General features: G+C 41.4%; 1 protein-coding gene across 2 annotated transcripts; it reads left to right on the forward strand.

Moving 5' to 3' along the window:
• Positions 1 to 471: 471 nt before the first annotated feature.
• AZIN1 (antizyme inhibitor 1) lies at positions 472 to 27,594 on the forward strand. Of its 2 annotated transcripts, XM_040058329.1 has the most exons (12): positions 472 to 755; positions 6,373 to 6,510; positions 13,335 to 13,532; positions 15,555 to 15,728; positions 15,993 to 16,165; positions 19,667 to 19,801; positions 21,246 to 21,327; positions 22,148 to 22,222; positions 23,258 to 23,423; positions 23,951 to 24,069; positions 24,244 to 24,458; positions 25,071 to 27,594. In XM_040058329.1, the coding sequence occupies exons 3-12, from the start codon at positions 13,431 to 13,433 to the stop codon at positions 25,180 to 25,182; spliced, it is 1,353 nt and encodes a 450-aa protein (XP_039914263.1). In that variant the 5' UTR covers positions 472 to 755; positions 6,373 to 6,510; positions 13,335 to 13,430; the 3' UTR covers positions 25,183 to 27,594. The 2 variants fall into 2 exon arrangements, with proteins under 2 accessions (XP_039914263.1, XP_058275867.1); XM_058419884.1 differs by lacking the exons at positions 472 to 755; positions 6,373 to 6,510; positions 13,335 to 13,532 and adding an exon at positions 14,445 to 14,591.

Raw genomic sequence — 27,594 nt, forward strand, 5'->3', positions numbered from 1 at the left:
GGTGAGCTGTCAGGCTGTTATTAACTCGGTGAATGAGACCTCTGGCTGACCATTAAACCCCTGGGTTCTTTTTCCACCTGCTCAAAGCCGTAGTGACACAGAATAGGTCTCGAGTTACTGGAAGCCATGAGAGAAGCACCGATCCCAGATACTATGTGAAGACACGTGTGGTAACCACCTGCCCGGGATCCCGAGGGGATGCTGACAGCGTCCCTGCCCTGGCTTGTGTCAGGAACTAACCGAAGACTTGATCACACCTGCAGCACCCTCGGTGTCATCCAGGGCGGGCGGCTCGCCGGGGACACACCCCAGTCCCGGCGAGGACAGCCGCCTCACGCCCCTGGCCCAGCGCGCCCCGGCCGCCGCGGCGGGGGAAGGCGGCGGTCCCGCCCCCGGTGCGGTGACGCCACCCGGGTCCCGCCCCGCCCGCCCGCCCTATAAAAGCGCTGCCGGCGGCGGCCTCTTCTTCTCGCCCTGTGTGTCAGCTCGCTCCCTCGCAGCTCACCGGCCACGCTCCCGCCTCCGCCCGCCGCTGCCGCAGCCCCCAGCCCGCTCCGGCTCTGTCTCTCTCCGCCTGTGCCCTCTGGTCCCAGCGCTGCGCTGCGCTTTCCCCGCCGGCCGCCCCCGCAGCCTATGGCCCTGGAAGGCGCCGGTGCCGCCGCCTGTATTTCTGCTGTAGGTTCCCACATCCCTCTTTAAAAATTCCGCCTAAAAAGAGAAGACGATTTACCAAATCTTTCGGGCCGTTATCTCACGTGAGTACCAGAACGGGGGTCCTGGGGGTCTGGCCGTCTGTGGGGGAGGCGGCGAGACGGGAGCAGTGGCGACGCCCACCCCCAGCTCCGAAGCGGGCTGGAGCGTCCGTAGTCACCGGCGGCGGGCGGGAGCGATAGGGGCTTCCCCCAGCTCGGGGCAGTTCAGGGAGGGACGGGGAGCGGTGGTCGTGGTGCCGGGAAAGGGCGGAGAGGCATCCGCCGGGCAGTACTGTGGCGGGGACTGCCGGGGAGGTTTGGAGATGGGGCCCGTTCCTCCCGCAGCCCTTTCTTTGCCCGGCGGCGTGGGGCGAGACCGGCTGCCATCGGCAGCGGCAGATGGAGAGCGGCGGAATGAGTCAGGGCCCGAGCTCCCCCTGTCCCCCGGCGCGCCGGGCGGTGCGGGGCCGCAGTGCGGGGGCCGAGCGGGCGGGCAGCGAGACCCCCGCACCCGGGAGGGTGGCGGCGGCGGCGGGCGGAGGGTCAACGGCCGCCGCGCTAACATGGCGGACAGCGCTGCGTGCGAGCGGTGACGGGGCGGGAGCACGGGCCGGGCACCGGGGTGAACGCTGCGGCGGTGCCGCCGGTCCCCTTCTCCCGCAGTCCCCGGGACGCGGAAGAGCGGCGGGGCCGCCGGCTCCGCGGGCGGCGGGGGCTCGGCGGCCGCCCTAACATGGCGGATTCCTGCGGAGGGGGGCTGTACGGTGTCTTCCCCCTCACAGCCGGGGCAGTGCCCGCGGCTGGAGACCCGCGCCCACTCGGCGCTGCTGCCTCTCGCAGGGCGCCCCTGCCTGCGAGCGGGGGGCGAGGGGCGTCCTCGCCTGGATCCCGCAGGGAGAGGGGCTGCCAGTGCCCTCTGGCAGCTGCCTGGGCTGGGAACGCAGGCTGCGGTGCCGGTGCTGTGGGGTCCCCTTCCACGTGTGACCCACACGCTGTAAGCTCCCCGAGCCCCCGGGGGCAGCCGTGTGTGACCGGCATCGGCGCTGGGCAGCCTGACGGGGGCAGAGGCCGGAGAAGTGCTGGTGGCATGGCCGCGGCGTCTCCTGGCCTGCTTCTCAGGGGCCATGTTGTGCTTCTGTGAGCGTGGTTATCTATCCAGGCTCCCGCTGCCATGGTCCACTTTCCCCCTCACCTGAGCTGCGCCTGCACGAGGCCTGCTCACCTGTCCCCCTCGGCATGGTGAGCAAGGGCCACGCCGAGGAGCGGGGTGGCAGCGCCGGCTGTCAGAGCAACGCAGGAATTGTAAGGGTATTGCACAAGTGACGCTTTCCGGGACTGCGTTCACGTAGAAGGGCCGTGGGGTTACCCGGCATATGGAAAGGGAGCACTTCCCTCCGTTAGCAGTCCCCTCCCTTTGCCCGGGAATAGTTCCCTGGTCATCTCACGGCGCACCCTTTACCCTTACCCTTGGTCAAACCCTTAGTGTAGCAGTAGTAGGTTTGGTGCCGCCAGAGGCACCTTTGGGGGGTCTCTTGGTTGAGCTCAACCTTTTTGGCTTGGCTGCCTCTGCCAGCCTATTGCGGTCCATTTGGCCACTGGTGTACCAGTGGCTTTTGGAAAGTATGGAGAAGAGAGTCTGGTTCCTGCTCAGCTGCCAGCAGAATTTGTCTGTGTAAAGTGTGTGCACCTGAGTGTTGGGGTGTCCGGAGTGTAAGTGTGTTGGCTGCAGTGCCGCTCCCTGTTTGGTAGGAGGTCAGCAGAGTTACGGTGGTGAGAGATCAGTAGAGGTGTCTGTTCCCGGTGGTAGGGGAGCTGAAAGCTGAACACGCGGCGAGTGAGCGGACCCATGCATCGGAAGGTGCAAGCACAGGATTGTGGTGAGGCTGAAGAGGATGCTGTTATGGCTGGGTACTAGACAGCACTGCAGGTCTTTTCTAGTCATCTGTCTGAGCCCATGAAGATGCCTGTGTGTGCTGGGGTTTACCTGGTTGTGGTGTGAAGAGGGAAGAAAGTGAACTTAAACCTTCTGAGCCTTTCTGAAGTGCATCTACTGCAGTACGAAATCCTGCACAGCTGCCTTGTGCCTGTAGGCAAGAGAAGCACTGCGTTTCAGACCTCTGCAGCAGTCTCCGGTGACTAACCAGGATACAATTGTGTAGTCCCAGTCGGTTATAGCCACTCTGAAAGAAAACGTGGTGTGAAGTCCGATAAAATGGCATAGATTTGCCTACCATCTAGTCAGATATGTGATTTGGTCTCTTGTGTGCGAGTGGGTTGGGGGGTAGTCCTGCCCCACTTCTTCTGCCTTCTCTGGCTGCCAGATTTTTGTCTCTGAAGACACTGCACTTGCCCACTATTCTTCCTTGGATAAACGTGGGAGGCCGTGGTGCTGGGGGGGGAGGTGGGGGTTGTGAATAATGGTGATAGTAGGAGGGGTTTGTTCCAGTCTGGACTGGTCCAGTCTAGTTCTTTCCTTCCTGTCACCGTGTGAACAATGCTGCTGCTGTGGCTGATGCCTGTGACAAGGCAGCCCCTTCCCCGTGTGCCTCTGGCTGTGGTGAGCTCCCTTCTCTGCCTCCTGCAGGCCGAGACCCCCGGCAGGCATCCAGCCGGCCTGCACTCCCCCATCCCTCCTGCTGGGCACTGAGCTCCTGGGGAATGCTGTTAAACCCCAGAAAAAGGAGGGTCTTGGGGAGGGGGAGGGTCGGTTGTTCGGTGGTGAGCAGCTGTGGGAGTGTTTCTCCTGTGGGCACAGTTTTACTGGAGGCAGGATTACTGCCTTTCAGCACTGCAGCCCACCCCTGGACCTGCAGCTTGTGCCTCTCACTGCTCCCTGGGAGGCTGGTGCAGGTGTGTGATTGCAGCAGTGCTGCTGGAAATTATTCCATCTCTCCAAAATAAAGGGGAGACAGAGTGCTCCAGAAGAAAATTAAGACCATCCCTTCCTGAAAGCAAGGCTTAATTGTGTAGTGCACTAATTTGGGTATCATGGTAAATTTCAGCTCTAAATACTGATGTAGCACAGGAGCAAGAGTATGGTGTATGGGAGGACTACTTGGGAACCTGTGCTTCCTTCAGGACCTGATCCCCCACGGGGATCCCCTTGCCACACTGTCTCCTCCCTGATCTGGAAGAGGCTTACTGTAACTCAAAAATACCTAGGTTTTTCTGTGAACCAGAGTAACTTTGGTGCCTCTGAGTCTGTCGCTTGTTGTAAATATACAAGGTCATTGTAGTTCTAGATTTTTAGGGTTTGGTTAATGACATTTTAGCTCAGACCACTAAAGGGTCTCTTCTCAGAAACAGATGCAGTGGATTATTTTTTTTTAAGAAAATGAATTGGTGCCTCATTTTGTAGGCCTGTTGGCATCATACATGGGGAGGTGAGAGGGCCAGTGAACAGGAAAAAGCCCAGCCCTGCTGGGCACTTATAGGGCTTGCTGCAGGGATGCAGGTGCTCTGACAAAACTATGTGCTGTAGACAACTGTGGGGTTATTTGGGTCCTCAGGTGAGTTGTGACTTGTTGCTTGAGCTGTAGTTAAACTTCAGGAACCTGGTAGTAGAGTATACCAACAGATGGTAGATAGGCACATGCATATAGATGTCACTTGAATATTAAAAGGCAGAGCTACTTTGCTGACTATTTCCACAACTCAAAGCTCGCTGCTTAGCAAAGAATACTTTTCTACATGCTTTAAAACCCATAAACAAGGAATGCTTCATTGTGGTTGATAACATGCAGTTTTTGGAAAACTGGGTTTGCCCATACGGGTTATGGACATCTAATACACTTCTTCTTAAAATGGGAGCCCAGCTCTGCCACACTACAGCAAAATCCCTCTTTCTGCTGGTTAAAGCAGTCTAAAATGACTATGATTGGAAAGGCTCAAATTGTATCATTTTCCTCTGAGTGTTTAGAAGTGACAAAGTTGCACAAAAGAGAACAGTCAAACTATTTTGTGTATGTTTGTGTAGATCCTTTGGATAAATAATTCTCATTTGAAATAAGTTCTTAAAGATAGAACTCAGCAGAGCCCAAAGTTGACTGTTGCTACAGAAAATTGTTGGGTTTCATTCCTGCTCCACAGGAACTTCCACTGTAAACTTTCCTCCTTGGGACATGTCAGAATATTTATTGGCAAAATACTGCAAGCGATATTTGGCTGAATCACTGCATTTTAAGTTTTGCACTGAAGGTCATGTGCTCTCCTTAGAAGCACTTGTGTTTAATGACTTGGTTGGCTAGGAAGGTAAATGTAATTCCTATCACTGGAAAATTTGTATGTATTTTTGAGTATAATCAGAACAGCAGTAGGAAACAGTGTAACTACAACTTAATTTTAAAAGTTGGCAACACCTTCCTTTTGTAAAACTGTTGTATGCAGAACTAAATGTTACTGACTTCTTGCTTTAGTGAAATAAGAGGGTATGGTTAAATATCATGCATATGCATTAATTCTAACTGGCAAAATTCTGTAAAATTTCAATTTTGAAGCACTGAGGTTTGTTTTTAATGTTGAATGCTAGTAAATGCTAATTTACGTGGTAAAGCTGCAGGGATTGCTCTGTGGGAGTTGCTGTGAAACAGTTACCCTTAAGTTGCACTACCTCTGTGTGTTATGCAGTACTTCATAAGAGTGTACTAGTTTAATTTTTCAATAGCAAGAATAAGTGGAAAAGGATATTTCAGGAGTTTAACGAACGTAGCTGTGAAGATGATCTTTTGTGTTGGATGATTCTCAGAAGTCAGGCTTTTGTAGTCAGCCCATGTAGTATTACTTAAATAATGAAAGTAGCAAAGGGTGTGTTTTTTACAATAGATTGGCGCATTCTATGTTTTGTGCCATATATCACAGTGAATTTGTAGAAGCTTTGTTGTATTCTCAGTTTACACGTGGCCAGTTTAGTAGTGTATTTAATTCCATGAAAATTATTGTTGCTTTTAGGAGGAATAACTTCTCACCAGGGCTGATAAATGCTTCCTTAACTGCTTTTATGTTCATTGTACTGATTTGTGTGATTGCTTTACCTCAAGTAATCTAGCCTTATATTTTAATTTGCTGCTGTTGTGATGTCTCTAATAGCATTTAAGGGCCAGCTGAAATGTTTCCTCATTCCTGAAGGCAAGCATAAGTTTCTTTGTTTTTACTGTCTTGCTCATTTCTGGATTAGTCTGTGTGGTGTTCAGTTTCACTATATAAAGCACTATTTTTCACCCACATAGCTTTTTCACCCACATGCCGTATTCATTCACAGCAGAGGGAGAAGGAACGTGGCAAGGGAATTCTAAAATAGAAAGGAAGTGGGGAGGGGAAGAATGCAGTGGTTACAGGGTTAAAAACACTTCTGGGACAGTAGTCCAGTATTAAGGCATACTACCCTACAGCAGGATCATGTAGAGCTCTTTGCCATTAGTTTGAAAGTCTTCCCATTCTGAGTGTGAAAGATAAGTACAAACAAGCAGTTTCAGCCGTTCTTTGTACATCTGACTAGTTTTGGCTCAGAGTTTACATAAACTCTTGAAAACTGGGTGTTTGATGTGATTATAAACTTTTACGGTGGGGTGTTGCAGGTTTCCTTAAAAGCTACTGAAAAGGCATTTGTTACACGTTTTATTATAAAGATTTTATTCAGTTCTTGTTATGAAATTTGTTTTTGTCTGTGTTTTTCTCCCTACAGGGCAAAATCTCTGATCAAGTTTACAACTATCCAGAGGGCTTAGGAGAAGTGCTTTATAGAGAGCAGTTCGACTTCAACGCTGAGCCACCTTGGGAACCTAGCTGATGATAGTAGGGTTCCATCTCCTAACTTGTCCATGTAAGTCTCTTCATCTGTAAGCAGGAAGATAAGCACTTGCAATAATACAGTTTGTATGTTTTTTGTGATAACTGTCTGGATATAGCTTATCAAAATTACATAGGACTTTCATTCAGGATGGTGGGGGGGGACTAAAAATTTTACTCACCTAACACCTTTCTCAGTGCAATTACCTGATGAAGTTCTGCTGTAAACTTGGTAAATAAAGCTACTTTTCTGAATTAGGGTTGTTGGTTGCAGAAATCCTGAAATAAAACTGACTGTAACTTCAGTCTCTCAGTGATAATTCTGAAGTCATAAGTTAGACTTGCTTGACTGTTAACATCAGCTCATGGCTTGCTGAGTACTGTATAGTTTCTTGGAGTAGTTTATACTGAAATAGTTAAAATTTGCTATTGTAAACAGTAGGTAAGGCTGTTCATGAAGGGTGTGCCTTCCCAAATGCCTGTCTCCATTATTTGCTAATTACTATCCGCTTCCACAAATAGTTGTAGTGGGATTACAGTAGAATGTGGAATTTACTGTTGGATGGAAAATGTGTACCAATTATAAATGCCTTTATATTTTGAAGTGGCAAATAATTATTAAAGAAAAACAAGACCATGATAATGGGAAACAAATGAATGCACTTAGCTGATCTTAAGGAGCAGAGAAAACTCTGAAATGTGTGTGGTTATAATGTTCTGTTAACTTAAAATAGTTTTATGTGGTTTTTAACAATACTCCTAAGTCAGATATTATAAATGCATTTAAGCTGACTTTATACAGTATTATTTGTACAGAGATACTTTTTTCCTGTCTAGCTGAAGGCGTTTTTGTTTGGCTTAGTAGCTATAAATTATGGAATGCTTTTTAATGTAGACCTTGCAAATGGTAAAGTATATCTTACTAAGCCAGGTACTTTTTAAAGACCACAAAGATTCCAAATGCCAGTTGTGTTTGTATGCCTCCTAATAAGGTACTTAATGTAGATAAACTTGTTCTTTGAAAATACCTCAATTGCTGAGGCACAGGATGAGCTTGGTTTATCCTGACTTCTGTCTTTATCTCCAGAGGTTATGTTATTTTTGTTTTGTTTGAAACTTAACTGAATTAACTGCATAAATCTGGTTCTTTGTAGTTGAATACTCTATTCAAGTGAATTCAGTTAACACTGAGAATTTTCTGAATATCACTGTTATGTTTTAGATGTGATCTTTATAAGCAAAATAGCTGAGAAAATTGCTTCTCCCGTTCAGTTTAAGTTTTGGTTCACTCCTCTATGTGGCTAGAACTCTCTCATGACATTTTGCACTTGAACCAGAGTAAAGTAAGTAGTAAAAAGGTAGGAAAGGCAGAATAATTGTGAGAAAGGAGTGAATAAAGTATGCAATCTTAAGGTACTATAAATGAATCTTAATTTCTAAAACTGTTCTGAAGAGAATTTTGGCTGTGACAAAGGTCTTATTATTGAGGTGAAGGCTGTTCTGACACTTCGAGATATTCCTTCTCTAACTGGCAGACTCCTGTGCTGTGACAAACAGTGAAAGGTATAGTTTGCCCTAGAATGGAAGTGCCACTGGATTTGCTTTATTTGCAGCTGAATGTTCAAATAATGTGTGTTTATTTTGAGGTTGGATCTATTACGTGTTCAGGAATAATGTACTGTACACAGTAGAAGTATTTCAGTATTGAATGTAGTGGTGATGTAGGTAGCAGTAGTGTTTGCCAGGAAATCTGTACCTGTTTTGGTGTGCCGAAGCACAGGTCATTGCCTCAAATGCAGCTAAGACGTAAGTTAGAGAGCTAATTGGTACTTTGAATCTTGTTCAACTTGCAAAGTGATTTAATGGGAAGAAGGTCAAGTGAGCTTTTAAATATAGTTGTATAAATAATGTTGGGTGTTATGTTCCAGTGGAACTAAAATAAAAATCTTCTGTCTGAAGATGTACTTACATTTGCATTAAACTTGCTTCCTTTTTATATTTCTCTCCATCTCACTTTTTCCTTGTGTTATACTGGCCAGGGGAAGACTTGGGGTTTAGTTCTGTCTGCTCTTCAAACTCTCACTCCCTGAGCAGTCTGGCAGCTGTGGCCTGAAGTCTTGATCCTTTAAAATCTCTTCTATTTATTGCCACATCTGGTTGATCAGAAATGATGGGAATTAGCAGTGGAAGTCTGATGTATTAACAAGCCCTGTCTATGCCAATGGAAGCAGTAGCTATCTGGGCTGGCTAACTTTGGAAGCTGTCTTGACTTTGTTTAAATGGAACTGGTGGCAGCTGGAGGGAGCAGGAGGGCTGGGAGTTGGGAGTCTCAGGGGGGCAGTGGGAGGCCAAATACTGACACTGAGCAAGGAAGAAGATAGGATAGGGAAGTGACTCTTTGCCTTGTTGGAAAAGGAGTGCTGATCTGGTACCATGAAGTGTATGTGCACTTAGAAGAGTAATTACTCTCTTGTAAGCTTTGTGAGCTTATTGGGTCTGAATAATGTATTCAAATTCCAAGAATACAGAAGGAGGTTCTTGTTCCTGTAGAAGATGTTGGATGGGGCACTGTTTTTTCAGTATCTACCCCCTTTCCTTGATTCAGCAGAATTGCTCTTTGTACATTGCTCACTTAACTGTGTGGAATGTTGCTGAGAGAATAGCGTGGGATGCAACTGACCTAAGCTGTACAGGTGCCCTACTTATGACCCTCAGTGGTTTGTACTGAGAGGTAACTTAAGTAATACAAAAGAAGACACCTGTTTCAGCATTTCCATCAGCTGCATTCAGGTAACTGAATTACAGTGATGCAAATTGGTGAAATGGTGTCTTGGAATGTTTTTTTAAAAGATACTCCCATTATAAATAGGTATTTCCTGCACTGAAAACAGAGGACTCGCATTTCTACTTTCTTAGTGTACCAATTCTGTAATGAATTGCCAGTGTCAGTGACAAAATGTTTCTTTTTTTTTGATTTATTACCTCTGAAGAACTAGTATTGCAAGGAATGAGAGAATGTGTTTTTAGCCCTTTATGATTTTTGCATCAGCATAATTATGTCATAAACACTTTTGTCTAATAAGATGTGATTGAAAGACGTTATTTGGACCCTCTCTGGTTTGCAGAGACATATTTTGTCAAGGAAGTTTTTAATGAAAGAACCAAACCTATGGGTGTTTGGGGGCTTTGAAATTCTTTTCTTAGGCCAAACAATACATTTACGTTATTCAAACGTAAAGAAAAAAATGAAAGTTGTGTGTGTTATGGATGCTTGCATGTTACAAGCAAGTGTTTAGACTGTTCAGAGAATTTTAATTTTCTTTTTTTCCAGATGTCTGCAGTAATTGCAGTGTTTAAATATGTACACTTAATATCTAAGAGTTCTTCATCTGGGAACTCATTGTGTTAAAGAGCCTGAGGATGTAATGCTTACTTCAAAGAAAGCAATTACATGCCTATGTAGAAGTCTCATACCACTTGACAGCTTTTGTTTGACTTAAAATATATGTCCTGGAGCATTGTGCAGACTAACATTTCAGGTGTGAAAATGGGTGGTGTTACCACACCAAGTCTGTTAAATAGTGACTTGCAGCAAGTCAGCATTTCCAGCAAGGAGTGAACTCTGTACTCTAATGATTTCTGACTCATCTTACAGACATTTTAAAAAGTCCTAAATTGTCCTTTAGATTTCCTTCTGGAAATTTTATAGCTGATTCTCCTCCCCCCTCAGGCAGAACCAGTCAGGACAGAATAAGGTGACAGCAGAGTCCCAAATCCTACTGTAAGGTATTAACCCCTTAAAGAAACGTTTCTCTAGCCACTCTCTTGTAGTGGTGCCTGTAGCAGTGCTTCTAGGAATTTGTCTTTTCTTTGTAGAATGCCCTTCCTATCAAGACTGAAGAGATGTAATTTATTCAAAAAAGGGGAAATTAGGCAGTAGTTAAACAAATATTAGGGTTTTTTTCCCTGCTAGATCAATTATGTTAAATGGAAAAGCTTCCATGTCTTGGGTGTGCTTAGAAAAAGCAATCACTGTTCAGCAGCCTGGGAGAGGTTATATCAGGTTGTTTATGGTATGTTGCAATTTCTATCATTGAATCTGTACTAGCATACTTTTGATCCCTGCCTCTTGACCATAAGATGCTTTTTGATGAATGAGCAGGAGACAAATCTTGTTTAGGAAATAATCTTCATTAAAATGAACTTACTAGATAATTGTTCTTTTTGTTGGTGGTGGCTTTGGGGAGTTGGTGGTAAAGAATCCTCCCTCCTTGCTTTACTTAAACTGAGTCTCTCCAAAATGAAAGGGGCAGCTTTTGGAGGAAAGTATTCTTCTACACCATCTGTCTGAAAGCTATTGGCACCACAGTCATTAACTATGAAAAAAAGCCTTTCTTTTAAGAGTACTAGACAACTAGCTTAAATCTACTCCACTGTAACTCAGATGAACACCCACACTCAAAGAGGAAGAGTGTGCAGTTGATTAGATTGAGCTGCTTCATGTGAGATACAAGGTAAAAGCCATTAGTTCTGTGTGCCTGGCGAGTCTAAAAATCTGTTCAGGGCTCTGGCTGGTTTCAGTGGGTGTGCTGAGACCTTCTAGTAGCATAGGTCTGGGGTGGAAGGGACTCTTGACTGTATGCATGCTTTAGAGTGTAAGAAGTGGCTTGTAACATGAAAAAAAAAAAAACCAAAAAAACAAAACCCAAACAACAACAAAAAAAACACCTCAAGCAAATTTTAAAATCGAGCTAAGTAGTACCCTTGTATATACAGTAAATCCTTAAAAAGATTTTTCAGGAAAATACTGATGCCAGCATTTCTTTCTGGGGCAAAAAGATAACCTTTTTGGTCCTCTGCCTCTGAAAACCATGGATATTTTATGAAGACGACTGTGATGTTTGTGTTTGTTGGACTGATTTAAGGCAAACTTAGTGCACAAGCTTCTTTTGTTCATTGGTCGTATTTTTTAAGGCGTTTTAGCTGTTAGTCTTGTACTGAGATATGATTGACTAAAGACTTTTCTGGTTATTATGGTCTACCACCTAGTCATTGTTTTTGTAACTAATTAAATCCTTACATCAATGTGATAATTATCTTGCCTTTCCGTGATTGTTTTGGATCTCCGTGATTCCCTTAAGTAATCATAGGACTCACTATATATGTGTGAGACAAGTATTTCTTACCCAATGTACTTGTCTTTATCATTTAGCTTCTGAACAGAACTGAATATTCTTGCTGTCCCTGAGTTAGTTCACCTGGCAGTAAATTCCTCTTGTAACAAACATAGGGGGCATGTTTGAGTTGTGCAGAAAGCATATAAAAACCCCTGCTGGCTCCTTTCCCTTGATTTGGCATAATGACAAGCAGGAGCAACTGCTGCTTAGTTATGGTAATATTAAGCTACAGCAAAGTAACTTTGTTGACAACATTAACCAAACCTATGTTGCAAATTGTGGTTTTTTTTTTTTTACTCTATGGAGATGGTGGCTGAAACACGAGACAGAGTTAATACCATGGGCCTGTTTTGATTTGAAGCCAAAATTATCTTAACTTTTATAGTCCTAATGAAGTATTTTTGGGTTTCAGCTGTAATGTTGGGGTTTCTATAAACACTTTTAATTAGAAAAATAATTCTGTTATTGTAAATCTAGGTGCGGGTGGCTTTAGGAAGCAACCTTCACTTTTTTTACAAGTACTATGCAACTTCTGCTGAGAGATTAAAAAAAGTCTTAGGTCTTCATTTAGAGAAGGAATCAAGTTAGCTAGCTGGTTTTGATCAATCTTGTATTAGTCATAAAGGTGACATTTGAAACAAAAATGTGGTCAGTGGGTTGATGTAAGCTGATAAGCTGCTTTTAAACAAGACCCACAACTCTAATGGAATGGAAACTACAGATTGTTCTATTCATCAAGTAAAGCAAATTAAGATATATAGTCAGCTGTTGGTAATTTTCTACTGTCTGCTGATTTTTACTTGTGAATAAATAGTCAATCTGCATTCTAAGACTGTATATTTAACTGTTGTCAGTGTTGGACTGTGTTGATTCAGGTTGTCTTTTGGAAAACACTGTGTTTAAACTACTAACTACCAAGCTAATTTGCAGTGAAGATCTGATGATAAGCAAGATGTAAATAAAATTAGACTGTAAATGTTACTTTATTTTAATAACAATTCTACATACTAAGATTATCACTTTTAAAATTACTTGTAGCCTAGTGGCTTCTTTTTATTAACCTCTATTGCAATTAAGGTTAAGTGTTGTAGGTAATGCTATGAACAGAACAATAAAATAAATGTCTAATAGATACAATGTGTAAATGTGGTGCTTATAAATTAGCATAAAAAAACCTAGAATGTTAACACAAATATAAATGCTAACATTTAATCAATGAGCTACAAGTTTTCTATAACAAATGCAGGAATATTCTATTACAGGCAGTCTTCCAATTGCACACTTGAATGCTAGCATTGCTTAAGATGCTGTACTTGAAAAGAACTGAGCTGAGGCATTTGTACAATTAGGCTGCACTTGCAGTATTTTCATAGTTTGCATAAACTCAGTGCAGATCAGTGTGCATACAGTCTGGAATTCTCAAGAACAGCCTTGCATCAGTTTGTTCTGGAAGTTAGTATCAGATTTAAAGTACCCAGCTTCTGTTTTATTCTTGGCTTCAGTAGAATTGTTCTATCCATATCTCTGGCAAATGCAGGGTGAGCAGAGTAAAAGCTTCTTTGGTTTTTGTAGAGGGTGTGTTACTGTTTGTAAGACATCAGGTGTAGAAAGCTGATTTTTAAATAGCAGCGCAGTATGCTTTGTGCCTCTTTTTCCATTGACACATGTTTTCTTTGTGCAGTTTGTTGCATAATTTAAGGACCCGGATATAAGGCTTGGAAGCCCATCCCTTGTGTTTCTTGGTTTATGACTGTCGGCTTTGTGGAATACGGCTGAGATGAAAGGATTTCTTGAGGATGCAAATTACTCCATTGGTCTGTTGGATGAAGGAGCAACTCTTGCAGATGTTATTGACAACTGTATTTATGAACATACTCATGTAAGTTTGCTTTGCAGATCTTTTGATTTAGTTCCTTAAGTCTTCAAACGAGGTCAAAGTATTTTAGAACTGACAAGCTAACAGCAACAGAGGAACAGCCAGCTAAGCCTCACTCACCTTATAAAGCAATTTCCTTTTCTAATTCTGCTTCTTCGCTGTTTTCTTGCTTTGGGCAGAATTCTGTTGGGGAAATTTGGGCGTCAGCTCCTACCTTCCTGAGTGTGGCTAGCAGGAAAGTAGTCTGGCTGATGTAATTAAATATCGGTTCCCATCTGATTGTTTCGAGAGATTTTATTAGATCACACGCACCTGAAATTGTCCAAGTCAATATATTCAGTTAGAATCTTTTTGTTGTTGTTCCTTCCCTGAAAATATGCCAGGGTTCTGACAAATGTGTATGCTGAGCCAGTTTAAAGCCATGTTTAAATTTTCTGTGGGCCATCATGGTTTATATTTATACATCTTCCTGTTACCCTTCTCTTCACTGGAAACTGGTACAAGCACATTGTGAGGTGCTATCTTTCAAGACAAACTGCTGTAAAAGCTACTGAAGTTTAGCAGCCAACTGGAAAGAAACTTGAATAATATACAATAGTCATTTTTTGAATAAGGCTTCACTCATTTCTTAGGAGGAGGCAGGAAGATGTAGCTTTTGTTCTGTAGACAAAGTTGTTGAAAGAGCAAACTTTAAAAGAAGTTTCATTAAGCATATCCTGTATTCTTCATATGCCATACCTGTGAGTTGTTCACTTTTCCCTTGGTTTATCAGAACTAATATTCATGTGCAAGTGGTCAACTGTAGTACAGCAAATAGCTAAATTCCATGGCCTTCTGAACTCAGGTGTAGGATTCCCAAATCCTGATTCCTAATATTCTTTTTCTGTCTAGCAAATAAATAGGTAAACTACTGGCAACATGTCATGTCTCCAACCACTGGCTGGCTCACAGAGGATAGCTGCCTCCTGCTGCTTTCATTTACTCCTTTAGCTCAAGGGGTAGAGGCCTGTGCCATGGATCTAAAGCTCCAGATCCCATTCCTGCTGGTGACCCGTACAGGGGGTCAGTATGCTTCCACCCGATGGAATTTCTATTTGTGTTTTTTAAACAGAAATAAAGACTTTGTATAAAATAAGCCACAACATATAGAGTTTTGTATCTGCGAAAGTCAAGTGCTAGAATTAACATTTGATGTGCTGTCTCGATTCAGATCCATAATCTATTTTCTGGGGATCTTTAATTGATTTACAGTAGGGCATTCACTTACAGTAGTTTTACTGAGTGCACATTATGAACAAATCTGGAATGATCTGTTTGCATTTCAATTCACTACACCCACATCATGGCCTGATATTGAGAAAGACTGTTGTACCAGATGTGCAAAGGGAACTTAACAGTTCCAGGAAAGTCTGTGCTTTTTCTTAAAGATTATGTACTTGATTCTGTCACCTTTAGCATGGGGTCTAGTTCTTAAAATTCCTTTTGAACTTCATTCTTCACGAGGTGTGAACAGTCTCAAACTTGACTTCCTGAACTAAAATACCAACAGACAGATTTTCACTAAAACAAGCTCTTAGCTGGATGTTAAAATAATGTTAGTGCATCAGATTTTATTCCTTGTGTAATAAGATACAAATTACATTGACACTGTGGAAGCTTTCATCCCAGTGGATTTTCTTCCTATAAATAGCTGCAAACTTCTGAAAATAAAAAATTGAAAGAAATTTGTTACTTAATCTGTATTTTTGGATAAAATCAGCATTTGGAATTTAAGTAGAATCTTTTATTTGGGAATTTCAGATTTCTGTCAATAGCATTCATAATATCTCTGAAGTGGTAGGTATTACCTTTGATTTTTTTAAAACTAGTTCAGGTTGCTAGGTGAATAGAAAAACGTTGTTCAAGGTCAAATCTAAAAGTTTAAGAGCAGGGTGAAAAAAGGTACATAGTCCTTTAAGACCTGGGTTGTATGTTTTGATAGCAAACCTACAATTTCAGACACTTTTCCTATTCTTCCTTTTGCAGACTGGAAAAAAGGCATTTTATGTTGGTGATCTTGGAAAGCTTGTAAGGAATAACATACAATGGCAGAATGTGATGGCACCCATAAAGCCATTTTATCCTGTAAAATGCAATTCTACTCCAGGTGTACTCGAAATTCTGGGGACCCTTGGTGTTGGATTTGCATGTTCCAGTAAAGTAAGTTTTTCTTGCCTGTGTGCCTTATTTTCTTTCATATGTCTGCTGGTTTAAATTCATGTCTTTGGTGTTAAATGCCATGATTATAAATAAAATTTGAACTGTGAACTCATTTGTAACTGGCTGTTGAAAAATCTGTACTTCTGCCCTAGAAGCAGTAGGTAGTTTTCTCTTTAGTGTGGTAGTAGAGCATATCTAATGAAAATTCAGGAAAGATGGTGCAGTGCACTTTGTCGAACTCTGGGTATGCTCCTCTTTTTTCAGTCTGAAATGGCATTGGTACAAGACCTGGGCATTTCTCCTGAAAACATTATATACACAAATCCTTGCAAGCAAGCCTCTCAGATCAAGTATGCAGCAAAAGCTGGGATAAACATCATGACTTGTGACAATGATATGGAGCTGAAGAAAATTTCACGTAACCATCCACATGCCAAGTAAGTGTCAAAATTCTGGTTTTGCTTTTTATGTGGGGGAAACTTAATTTGCCTGTATTCTGGGTGGTTTGAGTTGCAAGCAAAGTACATGGCTTCTTCAGTACAATTCACTTGTATCTGTTATTCTTCTGTCTCCTTTGAAAGTAGCTTTTCTGCATCTTTTCCTACTGAGTCTTGGCTTCTTAATACAATGGCCCTTGGTTTGGGAGAAATCTTGGGGGAAAGTGATTATTTTAGGGCAATCGTCACATAAAGCTTTCAGTGATTAAAGTTCAGAAGTCTGGCATTTCATTATCTGTAAATGCATCTTCCTCCTGCTCGGTTTTGGCTTCAGTGTTGTCTTTCAGGGAGTTCTGTTTGGATATTGGTGGCTCTGGCTGAAGTCAGGGCTGAGCTACCAGTGAATGTCCATGTGCATTGGATCCCATCTGGGGTTTGGGCATATTCTGCAGGTCTATTAAATACACCTACATGTATTTCCACATGATTTAAAAAGTGAGAAATTTACCTCCAGTTATATTTTCAGTCACTTTGGTGTTAGCTCAGCTGCTTTCTGTAGAAAAATGATCAAAGTTGATAATATGGCTGTTAAATATGGCAATTTTATTGCTGCCAATTTGTAATGGTCTCTTGATCTGATAGGCACTCATGTCATTTAACATCACAGCACACATGAATGCTTTAGCTTTGGGCCATGCCTTTAAGAAATATGGAGTCAGAGCCTAAGTGAATGTCACAGTGCTTTGCAGTGATTAATGGTATAGCTTTCCATAAATGTCATTGGAGACACTGAATTCCTGACATCCTTTACAAATTCCTTGGTTTTGAACAGTCATGATTAAAGTATTGTGCCTTCCCCCAAAACTCTGGCTCTTTTTGCCTTGGGTGGTGTTTTGGGGGAGGGGGTGGTAGTGGCATTTGAGAGTTTTTTTTCTTTGTTCAAGACTGCAAGATTTAATGTTGCTGTTGCTGGTGATCACACTTCATCCTCATGGAAGTCTGTCTGTGCTTTGCATACTGGAGAGAAATATTTTTGCAAAAATGTGATGTATGATTTCTGAAACTGCTGGCCCTGATATACTTAGTGGATTTGAAAGCCTTGGCAATGCTATACCTGGCTGTTAAATCTAAATTAGTGTTTTACCAGTTATTCACCGATGGCTTTAGTTATGTTAGCTTTTGTTGGTTTATTTCCATGATTCTAATAACCTCTTTAAGAAGATCTTGTCTGTGATAACATCCACAGCAAGATGCAGATTTTTCTTTGATCAGAGAAATTGTAAATTAGGGAGGCAGGATGGGAGTATCATGAGATAGAGAAAAGTAATATAAACTCTTTCCTTCTTTTCAAGGATCCCATTGTCTAATATTTGCAAAAGTTCCTATTTACCAAGGGCAAGAAACTCAATTTCTACCAAAAAAAAAAATGCAATTTGATGTAAAAAATTTTTAGATATGTTATCTCTCTTATTTTATAGATTTTTTTTTTTCCTCATTTTATTAGAATTATCTTATCCGGGTCATTTCAGTGTTGATGCTCAATTTTTAATCAATGTCTGATTTTTTTCTTTTCTTTCTTAGCATAATTTCAAAAAGTCAAAGCCACTATATAACCTTGTTTTTCGTGTGTGTGGTTGCTAGAGCTGGGTTGTTTGTGTAGATGAAGCCAGTGTGTTTTGGCTGAGGAAATTGTATTTAGGAAGATATGATTCTTCTCATTTTTCTGAAAATTTGTGTAACTTTGCACTAAACTCAGTAATGGGGGAAGTGTTTCTTTTTATAACTGGTGTTTCTGCCTTTGGAAGACTTACCAACTCAAATGATTGCAATTTTTTTTTTTTTTTAAGTTGAGAAATGTTGGGAAGGAGTGCTTAGGTATTGCTTTTCTTTATTACATCTTTAAGATGTTTCCAGGTAAAGTTTAACTGCTGAGCTTCTTGGTGTCATAAGAACTTAGGTAGAGGCAAGGGTGTTGTAAATAATCAATGTTTCCTTAACAATAAAAAGTAAAACCAAACTTTAAACAGACACATCACCCTCTAGTCCTGCTCTGACTGGCTGAAACCCAGGAGGAATAATCCTGCTAGATTTTCAGAAGTCAGATTTAGTGGGCTTTGCTTGAAAAATATCTTGATTCACTTAAAATGCTGCTATAACTATTTTTCAATAAATTCAATGTTGAATGTCTTTAAGGAAGGGTTTTGACTAATCTTAACACAAGGTTACAAATCATATTATGGATTTGAATTTTTCTGTTACATTTTGAAGGCTTTGACTTGTAACATTTTTTTGCTACGGCTAGCACATTTTTTTCAAATTCTTCACAAAATATTGTCTGACTATAGATCTTTTGGACAGAATTTTATGGGCTAATGGAGAAGCAGGAAATGAGATGCTCATCAGTTTCTCAAGATGAAATGGTATAAAATAACAAGGATTGCAGGGCAACCTGTGAGAGAACTTAGGACTTCTTGCTCTTCACAAAACGCATTTTAAACACACAATAAAACATTTGGAAAGTACTTGTAGGAGTCATGGTAGATCTTAGGCCAACTGTAGTGGCTGGGCTGAGTTCTGTTTGTTGCCTGTCTTGTAAAGAGCTGTTTCACTCTGGGTGCAGTTTCTTCCACTCATTTACACTCCCCATCCTGATTAACTGCAATGTGCTCTGTCCAGTCTGCCTGTATGTCATGACACCACCTCTGTTTAGTTTACTGCATGACAAATTAATTGATCTTATGGGGATGTGACTTTGTCAGTGGCCAGCAGTTTGAATTTGGGAGGTTTGAGGGTATGTCTCTAGAGGTTTGGACGTGACCATGCCTTTGCCCCTCAAGTGTTACTTTAACATAGAAAAAGGTCAGCATTGGCACTGCAGTTTGCCAGACCTACCCGAAATGGGGCTTTGATCAAAGAGAGGAAGCTCTCCCACTGCATAAGAGATGGTACTTGCTGCCTCTGCTCTCCAGTGCCCTGGAAGAAGGGGCAGGGAGTGGACTGACCACCCTACCCCCTCATCCTGAGTCCACGTGCTCAGCTGGAAGGGGAGGCTATGTGATATGGCATGGGTGTGCTTACAGCCTGGTGTTCTCCAGATGCTGAGTTTAACTAAATCTGATACATGTCTGACTAAAGGGAAACCTCTGAGCTGGGGAAGAGGACAGAGATGGGGAAAGTCATATTGATGTTATTGATTTTATGAGGAACTATGCTTGATTAGAAGGTAACGTTATTCTTTATTACAGCACTCAACAGACTCTTGCTGCTACAAGAGTCTTAGTTGCTGCATTTCAAAACCCCTTGTCCTTGTTGGCTCCATGTTTTAGCCCCTAATTGCTAGTTTTTTCTCTGTACAGGATTGTTATTATTAGGTTGCCTTGATTCATCCATCGATGGAGCTGGAGTACTGACAACATAATCAACACACTTCTGACAGTCTTCAGGCTTCACATGTGCTGATGATGTAAACCAACTGCCCCAATCATCTTCCCCTTCTCTTAGGCTCTTACTGCACATTGCCACAGAAGACGTAACGGCTGGTGAGGAGATGAACATGAAGTTTGGCACCACCCTGAAGAACTGTAGGCACCTCATGGAATGTGCTAAGGAGCTGGGAGTCCAAATAGTTGGTGTCAAGTGAGTAACTTCATTGTCCTCTGCTGGCTGAGCAGATATTTGTATGATGTACTTCAGATGTGAAAGAGAAAAGAATTTTCCACGGTGACACTATTTTACAGGGTTAAAAAAAATCAACCAAAAAACCAGATAAAAAATATCACCTCAATTTAGAATCGAGCTTTTGCTTGCAAGCACAAACTAGTATGAAATAAAGTAACTATTACGTACATCAAAACAATATGAAATTAAGTATCATAAATCCTTCTGACAGTATGAAAACTAAGTTTGGAAGACTCTCCTATTCTCTAAGTGTACTCTTGAACTTCTGTGGTAACTCGGTTTGTATTCTTCCAGCAATAAACATCATAACAGAAGTGCTAGTACAGCATGGAGTCGGTTAGATTGAAAGAGATGAACATGGGGTGAGATTCTGTAAGAATTAAGGTTGCATATCACTCTTTGATCGTATCAAGACAAAATACTCAGATAAGTTTTTGACTTGCAGATGGCAGGAATGAATCCTAGAGTTCCAAGTTCATACAAATGGTCTGTGGTGCTTTAATTGGAAGCTTGATGGATATTTTACTATATGGGAGAAAGATGCATGCACTAGTCTGCTCTGTCTACCTTCAGTGACAAATCTATCGCATGCTCATGACTGTTTTAGGAAAGCAACCAAACAAATAAATGGGTCATCAAGACAATAAAAAAATATTAAGCCAGATTTTGATGATTTAAACCACAAATGTTTTGATGTGTATGTTTGAAATGGATGTTAAAGCATAAACTGCAGATACCTTAAAAAATTAAATACAACTGTAAAAACATTCCTCTTCATATAATGTCTTGACCAACTTTTATAAAAATCACATGGCTCTTGTGCATTGTTTCTGTTTAAATTATTTTAAAATCCACATGTGGATTCATGCAAGTAAGCTTGGAAACTGACCTTTGCCTTAAAATGGCATTCCTTGAAGGAGTAGACTTGGAGTGGAGAACTCTGTGGCTCAGGTGTGTGTATGGTTGAGGAAGCCCATGGGAATGCTGGCACTTGTTCTAGCACCTCAGTGACCAACTGCATGTGGCTGTACTTGAATCTTTTGGACAAGGAGCAAGAGGGGATTCAGGAGCTGGTGGTATGCAATGGTACTTTGAAGAACAACTTTTAGACACTTTGATAGTGAAGACTGAAAAATTCAGTGAATCTGTTGTTTTGCAAAGGTGAGGATATTGAGGGACATTCTTAGGATTAAGAGGAAGACAATTCTCAAGTAAAAATCCAGTGAAATGGAAGGCAGTGGTGGTCTGAGCTTATTGTTTGCACAGTTGCTGTATTATCATTTTAGCTTGTTTTGAGATGCTTGGGAAATTAATTGCATCTGTTGTTTTATATGGTGAAACAATTTGCTTGGTCTGGAAGCTGCATGGTTCAGTGTATTTACTGTGTTTCTATTTGTTTCAGATTTCATGTTTCAGGCTCTTGCAAGGATCTGCAAACGTACATTCATGCTATATCTGATGCTCGGTGTGTGTTTGACATGGCTGTAAGTAGATCTATACACACTTGCAGTTGCTACAGTAGAGCATCCATTCTATTCCAGTCATAATAACAAACCAACTACATTCTTTGCAAAATAAATTGTTGGAGATGGAGCTGTTAGTAAAGGACTAAATACGCCTTTGTGATGCATGGTAGAGGTAAAACTAACTTTATCCTAATTATGGTAATGAATACTGTCCTACTGACAGGCAGTAGCCTTGCATGCTGTTTAAATTAGTTTCCCACTTTGGGTCAAGGATTTTTGATATTAAAATCTCAGTCCTGTAAGGACACAACTGATGCTTTTAGGTTACACTGAAACTGAACAATGGTATGCTGGCATCTGTTGTGGTATGGGAAGTTTGTAAACTAAACAGAGGAGACTGCAAGTCTTTTTACTCTTATTACTGCAGTGTCTTAGCTGTGGCTGGTAACACTTGGGGGCAATAAAATTGAGACTCTTGCTGACCTTTGTGCAAATTCGTTGTAGTCATCTTGTCACAATCTGTGAAATCCTAAAACTGTCTTTTGTCAGAATGTACCACCTATTCAGCAAATACTGTCTGAATATAATAAAAGCCACAAGATGGGAGTTGATATTGTTGTGGGACTTGCAGAGAATTGTGTAACCAGCCTGTATTGAATCCCAGTGCTTTGCTACTAGATTTAATGGAGCTGTACTATGCCCTTACTCTGTCATTAGGTGTACTCAGCTAAATATTCTGAAAAGCCTAAATACACAGAAAACAACCTGAGTAAGGAGCTACAAAATATTTTTGCATTTACAGTTGTTCATGTACTTACCTTCTGCCTATGCATTTTAGGAAGAATTTGGCTTTAAGATGAACATGCTGGATATTGGTGGGGGCTTCACAGGTTCAGAACTTCAGCTGGAAGAGGTATGCATTGTGGTGGAAGTTGAAACTTACTTTTGAAGAAATTTAAGTTTTTAACCTCCAAATTTCAGCTTGATTTGATAGCTGAAATATAGTTTAAGTCACATGTTAGACAGTAACTCAAGGTCCCACTAGTTGGGTTTGTATTTTTGATTGTGGGTAGTGTAATCAGTTCTTGGAGGTGATCATTACTTTTTAATCCTGTTCATCCTGGGTGAATTCTGATTTAAGTGTGTTAGAGATTAAATTACTATCTGAAGCAACCCTAGAAGTAGTAATTCAAGGTATTTTTGACTGTTGTTCAGCTGGTGACTCTTGCATGGTTTGGGCAAGGGTGCCTTAGCTTGCTTTGGATCGTAAACCCTGTTGCTACTGGATGAAAACTTCTGGTATTTTACTTTAGAACTGAAAGCTAAAGGTCTTGATTTGGCCTAAATGCCGTCTTTAGTATGAAGTGGCACATAAAACAGGATACCAGTTTACAATGTTATGTTGTCTTAAACACAGACTCCAGGAATTCAGGACAGTGAAAGTGATATAGTGACAGCAGTCAGGACTTTTGTCTCAATTCTAATGGTTCTGTTACTTGTCCAAAATATCTGTTCATCTACAAATATCTGTCTTAATATATGAACATTAGTATTAAATAATTCTGTTTCTAATATGATACTATTCAGAGCTGATCACAAAAAGGCCTTTTCCCCATTCTTGTGGGTTCATATGTAATTTTACATCATCTGTTGTGCTGGATGGGCACTGAAATTACTGCTGTAGTCTTGAGTGTACCACAGCTTGAACTTTGGTTGTGAAGAAAGACTCTGCAGTGCTTGGACTCATGGTTCTCAGTCTTTAATGTTTAGCAGAATGACCGTTTTCATACATGCTTTTTTATAAATTGTGGAGTTCTGGTAAAGGCATTTCTTAGAGAACAGAGGACCAGAGTAGTAAGCATTTGGTGTTGCTGACTGGAAGTGTGTGTGTATCTGATAAATCCATGAGCTGAGTTCTTTGGTCTTACCTCTGACTTCAATTTCCTAGGTTAATCATGTCATCAGGCCATTGCTGGATGTCTACTTTCCTAAGGAATCTGGTGTTAATGTGATTGCAGAGCCTGGATGCTATTATGTTTCATCAGCATTTACACTGGCAGTGAATGTCATTGCAAAGAAGACTGTTGAGTATGATAAACTTCTTCCTTCTGGAGGTAAGGGTTGGATTTGTTTTGTGTTACGAATCAGTACAGGTAACTGCCCATTATTTGTTGGGATAGACTAGTTTGTTTATGTGTTTAGTGCATCCCCTAATTCTTACACTGTAATATGCCTTTTGGGTTCTGACCATATGTTATCTGTCTCACTGTTACTTTTATGTGGCACTTCTTGTATCCTTACTAGGTTAAACCTGTATTGGGTGTGTCACAGATGATGTGTTAGAAGGTTCTGTATTAGAACATAAAATATCACATCACAGAACAAGCTACTTCTCGGCTTCTCTGGATTTAAATTCTTAGCAGTAGTTACTACTGAAAGTATTAATTTTATTAAGCCTCACTCTTAATGTTATAACTGAATTTATAATCTGTTCTCATACAGATTACTCTGCTTGTAATTCTCCCATTCCAATATATTTGGAACCCCCTTGTCAGGAGAAAGCAGCTGACTTAAGTTAGATTGCAAAAGGACTATTTATGACAAAACATGCATGCAAGACAACTTCTTTTTTTACTTTCAGTGGAGCAAACCAGGAATGATGATGAACCAGTATTTACATATTACATAAATGATGGTGTTTATGGTTCTTTTGCAAGTAAATTGTCTGAGAAACTGAATACTATCCCAGAGGTTCACAAGGTGAGTCCTCCTATATTCTTCAGAGGTAGTTCTTACTATCCTTGTCTGTTGAATATATATTTCACACTTCGTACGTGTGATTGCATATTATTTATTAAATTAACTTTCTATATATTTGAAAATTTTCTTATTCAATAAACTGAAGCCTGAATTGCCTCAATCATTTCCATATAGAAATACAAGGAAGATGAGCCTCTGTTTGCAAGCAGCCTTTGGGGTCCATCCTGTGATGAGCTTGATCAAATTGTGGAAAACTGTCTTCTTCCCGAGTTGAGCGTTGGAGATTGGCTGATCTTTGACAATATGGGTTCTGGTACCTTAGGTGAACAGTCTACCTTTAACGACTATCAGAGGCCACTGATTTACTACATGATGTCTTTCAGTGACTGGTAAGAAAACTATCTTGATAGTGGGGCAAAGTTGCTTTTGCTTCCCTCAGGAGTGCACACTTATAAATTACATTCAGTGGCAAATATAGGAAAATGCTGAGTGCAAGAATGTCCCTTTTTAGTTTGTGGATTTTTTCTGTCTGTCATCTGACTGCTGAAACTGAACTGATATCTGTGATAAAATGCCTACTTTGCTTTGGGGATGACAAAGGAAAGCAAAATACCTGACTGATCTCACCTGTGAGGTCTGTGGCAGTTGTAAAGTCTTTTACTGGCTTAAAAAAAGCTGTTTAATACCAACCTTTGAGCTTTCATCACACAAGTAACCGCAGCTTGCGTAAAGTGTTGGCACCATTGTAGGCAGGAAGGGCAATGATGTTCTTGTGGTGATGGAGAATGTGGTAACCTATTCCTGTGCTGAGGCAGGCAGGGCCTTGTGCTCCCTCCCCTGGCGAGTGGCAGCGTTTCTGTGTGTGCCAGGCTCTGGCACAGCCAGGCTCCCTTCTGCTGGGCCAGGGGCAATTGGCTTCAAATGCTGTGTGGAGGCTGCTTTCTGAAGGGAAATAGAACTTGAAAATATGCTGTTACATTTCTTGACCTTTTCTGCTGCAGGGATGAGATGCAAGATGCTGGAATCGCTTCAGACACATTGATGAAGAACTTCTTCTTTGTGCCTTCGTGCATTCAGCTGAGCCCGGAAGAACGCTTTTCCACTGCAGCTTAAACAGGCATTAACGCTTCATTTAGACCTGCAGTTGCAAGTCTGTAGTTTGTCTGGTCAACATTCCAATGTGGAAGAAATGGAACAATCTTGAATTCAATTCATTCTCTTCAAAACTTGAAAAAATAGTAATAGTAATGGGGACCAGGCAAAACAAGCTACAGCAACAATTCAGTGGGGGGTGGGAGGGTTAGATAATGGTGTCCAAATTTAAAATCAAGTTCATTCAACCCCTGAGCGTTAAATATGCAACAAAATGGATGACTTAGTGGAGATGGAAACCCATCACTTGGGTTCTTCAACAGTTTACATACAAGTACACAGTTTTTATACTAAGGATTCCTGTTAGAAAAAGTCTTGTAAAGTTATTGTCTTTCGCCCAGATATATCAAATGTCAGTGGGAGACCAGTGTGACTTCATTAGATGTTTTAGTGTATTTAGAATGTGTAAATTTGTGCTTTGAACTGTAGTTTAATAAATGTAAAATTGCATCATAGTATTTGTTGTATTTGACCCGTGATGTATCCCTTGTATGATTGCAATAAAACTTTGTGTAGATTTTACTGTTTTTCAGGCTAACTTTGGGAGGAGCTAGGCAGATAGCTATAAAATAGATGTATATGTGATAGAATTGAGAAGCTTTCTTTTCTCAAGCCCATTGGTTCAGCTTTGTGTTAAACAGTAAAAGTTTTAAGATTGACCAATCTGTACGAAGTGAAAGTCATGTAAGTTCCTGGAAGGCTAAAAGGCAATTTGTGGTGTGTTTTTAGAGCATGACCTTAGATTCAGTTCTTCACACCAACCAGCTAACCTGCACTAGGCATGGGTGTGCACGGAGAGGTTGTCCCAGCTTGTGTGCATGCAGTGCCCTGAGGCAGCATGAGTTAGTCCAAATCTGCATGTTGTCACAGAACCTTTGGCTCTTTTTTTAATAGTGTTTATTTGAAAAGTCTTAACTTTCAACTTGTTAGTTCTGTATATGCTCACTCTAGGGTAGGGCTGCACAAGACTACACAAACCTCAAATGCACTGGAGTTCATTTAGCTGTATCCATAATGTAAAGGTAAATCTTAGAGTGCTGCAAGTAAATATCCATTGAGTAATGAACTGCCTGAACTGATCAGAATTTCTTTATTGTGTTACTGCAGCCTCTCAATTTCTTCAAGGTCCTTTGCTTATTACTTTCTCAGTTTTACTTTCCCTGCTTGAAAACTGGGGGAAGGAGGAGAAGGAGGCTTTGGGGTTTTGAAGTGTTGCACTGAGGTCTGGATCCTACAGACAAAGGGACTTTTAAAACCCTTTAGTTGGAGGTAGAATTTATACCCTTTGGCTGCAGCTGTATTTTACATGAGTGCCAGCTGGTAGGAAGTTTTATTTTCTGACTGTAAAGCAAAGATTTTATGAAACTTAATGAACTGTTACTTGAAAGCAAATTCTCAGTTAGGATTTGTCAAGAACCGTTTTACAAGCCAGCTAGGAGATACAGTCTAAGAAATACTACTGTAATTAAATATGGATGTGGAAAGGGAGTAAATGATAGGGGGAAACCTGTGTTTTGGTTTGGTGGTGTTTTTTGTTGTTGTTTTGTTGGGGGGGGTTGTGGTTTTCTTTGTTTGTTTGGGCTGTTTTGTTTTGTTTTGTTTTACCTGAAGCTACTAGCTGACCCAGGCCAAGCAGTGATAAGCTCTTCAGTTTACCCATTGAGGTCTCTTCTAGACAAGACAGACTGCTGTGTGGTTTTTTTACTGAATGCAGCTACAGTTGCATACAGTTAGATAATCCAACACGATTCTGTCATACAGCCTTTAAAAGTTGTTTTATGTTAACTTACAGATAAGTAGAAAACAATTTCTCTACAAGTGCAGCAGTGGTCAGAGCAGAAATACTCGCTGTACTTGAAGACAGTGTGCCATTAAAGCCAACCTGGATTCTGAACACCAGTATGTATTTCAGTTTGATTTGCTACATGCTACTGTTTATGTTGTAACTGCAGTTCAGAATTTTTACAAAATATGAAAGCTGGATGATTTCTTTAGAGTACTTGGAAGTGATGTAGCCCTGTTGTGCTCACTAGACAGCTGCAGCACCTCCTGCTTGCCCAGGCTGTGGCTGGAGCAGGGGTGTCTGGCAGACCTGCAGCTGGTGCTTCACTGTGTGATGTGATGATGTGCATGGCAAACAGCCCTGCCTGCTTTGGCCTGAATGCTTCCCTCGTACTGCCCTGCAGCCTGCATTCCATTTCCTGAGGAAGAGCCAGGGCTGTGGGCCCAGACAAAGCTGTGGTACTGGAGTTGCTAGTTACCTTTTAGGAACAGGAGAAAATGATTCCAACTCTTCATTGTGTGCCCAAGCAGCTGCACAACTGGCTTACATTGGATCAGAATAAAAGTGGGTGCTCTGGATCCACCACTGGA

This window comes from Hirundo rustica, chromosome 1 (genome assembly GCF_015227805.2).
Source record: "Hirundo rustica isolate bHirRus1 chromosome 1, bHirRus1.pri.v3, whole genome shotgun sequence".
Classification (NCBI taxonomy): domain Eukaryota; kingdom Metazoa; phylum Chordata; class Aves; order Passeriformes; family Hirundinidae; genus Hirundo; species Hirundo rustica.

What these genes read in the sequence shown, in the direction of transcription:
- AZIN1 (XM_040058329.1), top strand. Translation starts at nt 13,431, where the DNA reads ATGAAAGGATTTCTTGAGGATGCAAATTACTCCATTGGTCTGTTGGAT. An exon ending in GATTTGCATGTTCCAGTAAA is followed by an intron (nt 15,729 to 15,992) that starts GTAAGTTTTTCT and finishes CTCTTTTTTCAG; the next exon opens with TCTGAAATGGCATTGGTACA. An exon ending in ATGATGTCTTTCAGTGACTG is followed by an intron (nt 24,459 to 25,070) that starts GTAAGAAAACTA and finishes TTTCTGCTGCAG; the next exon opens with GGATGAGATGCAAGATGCTG.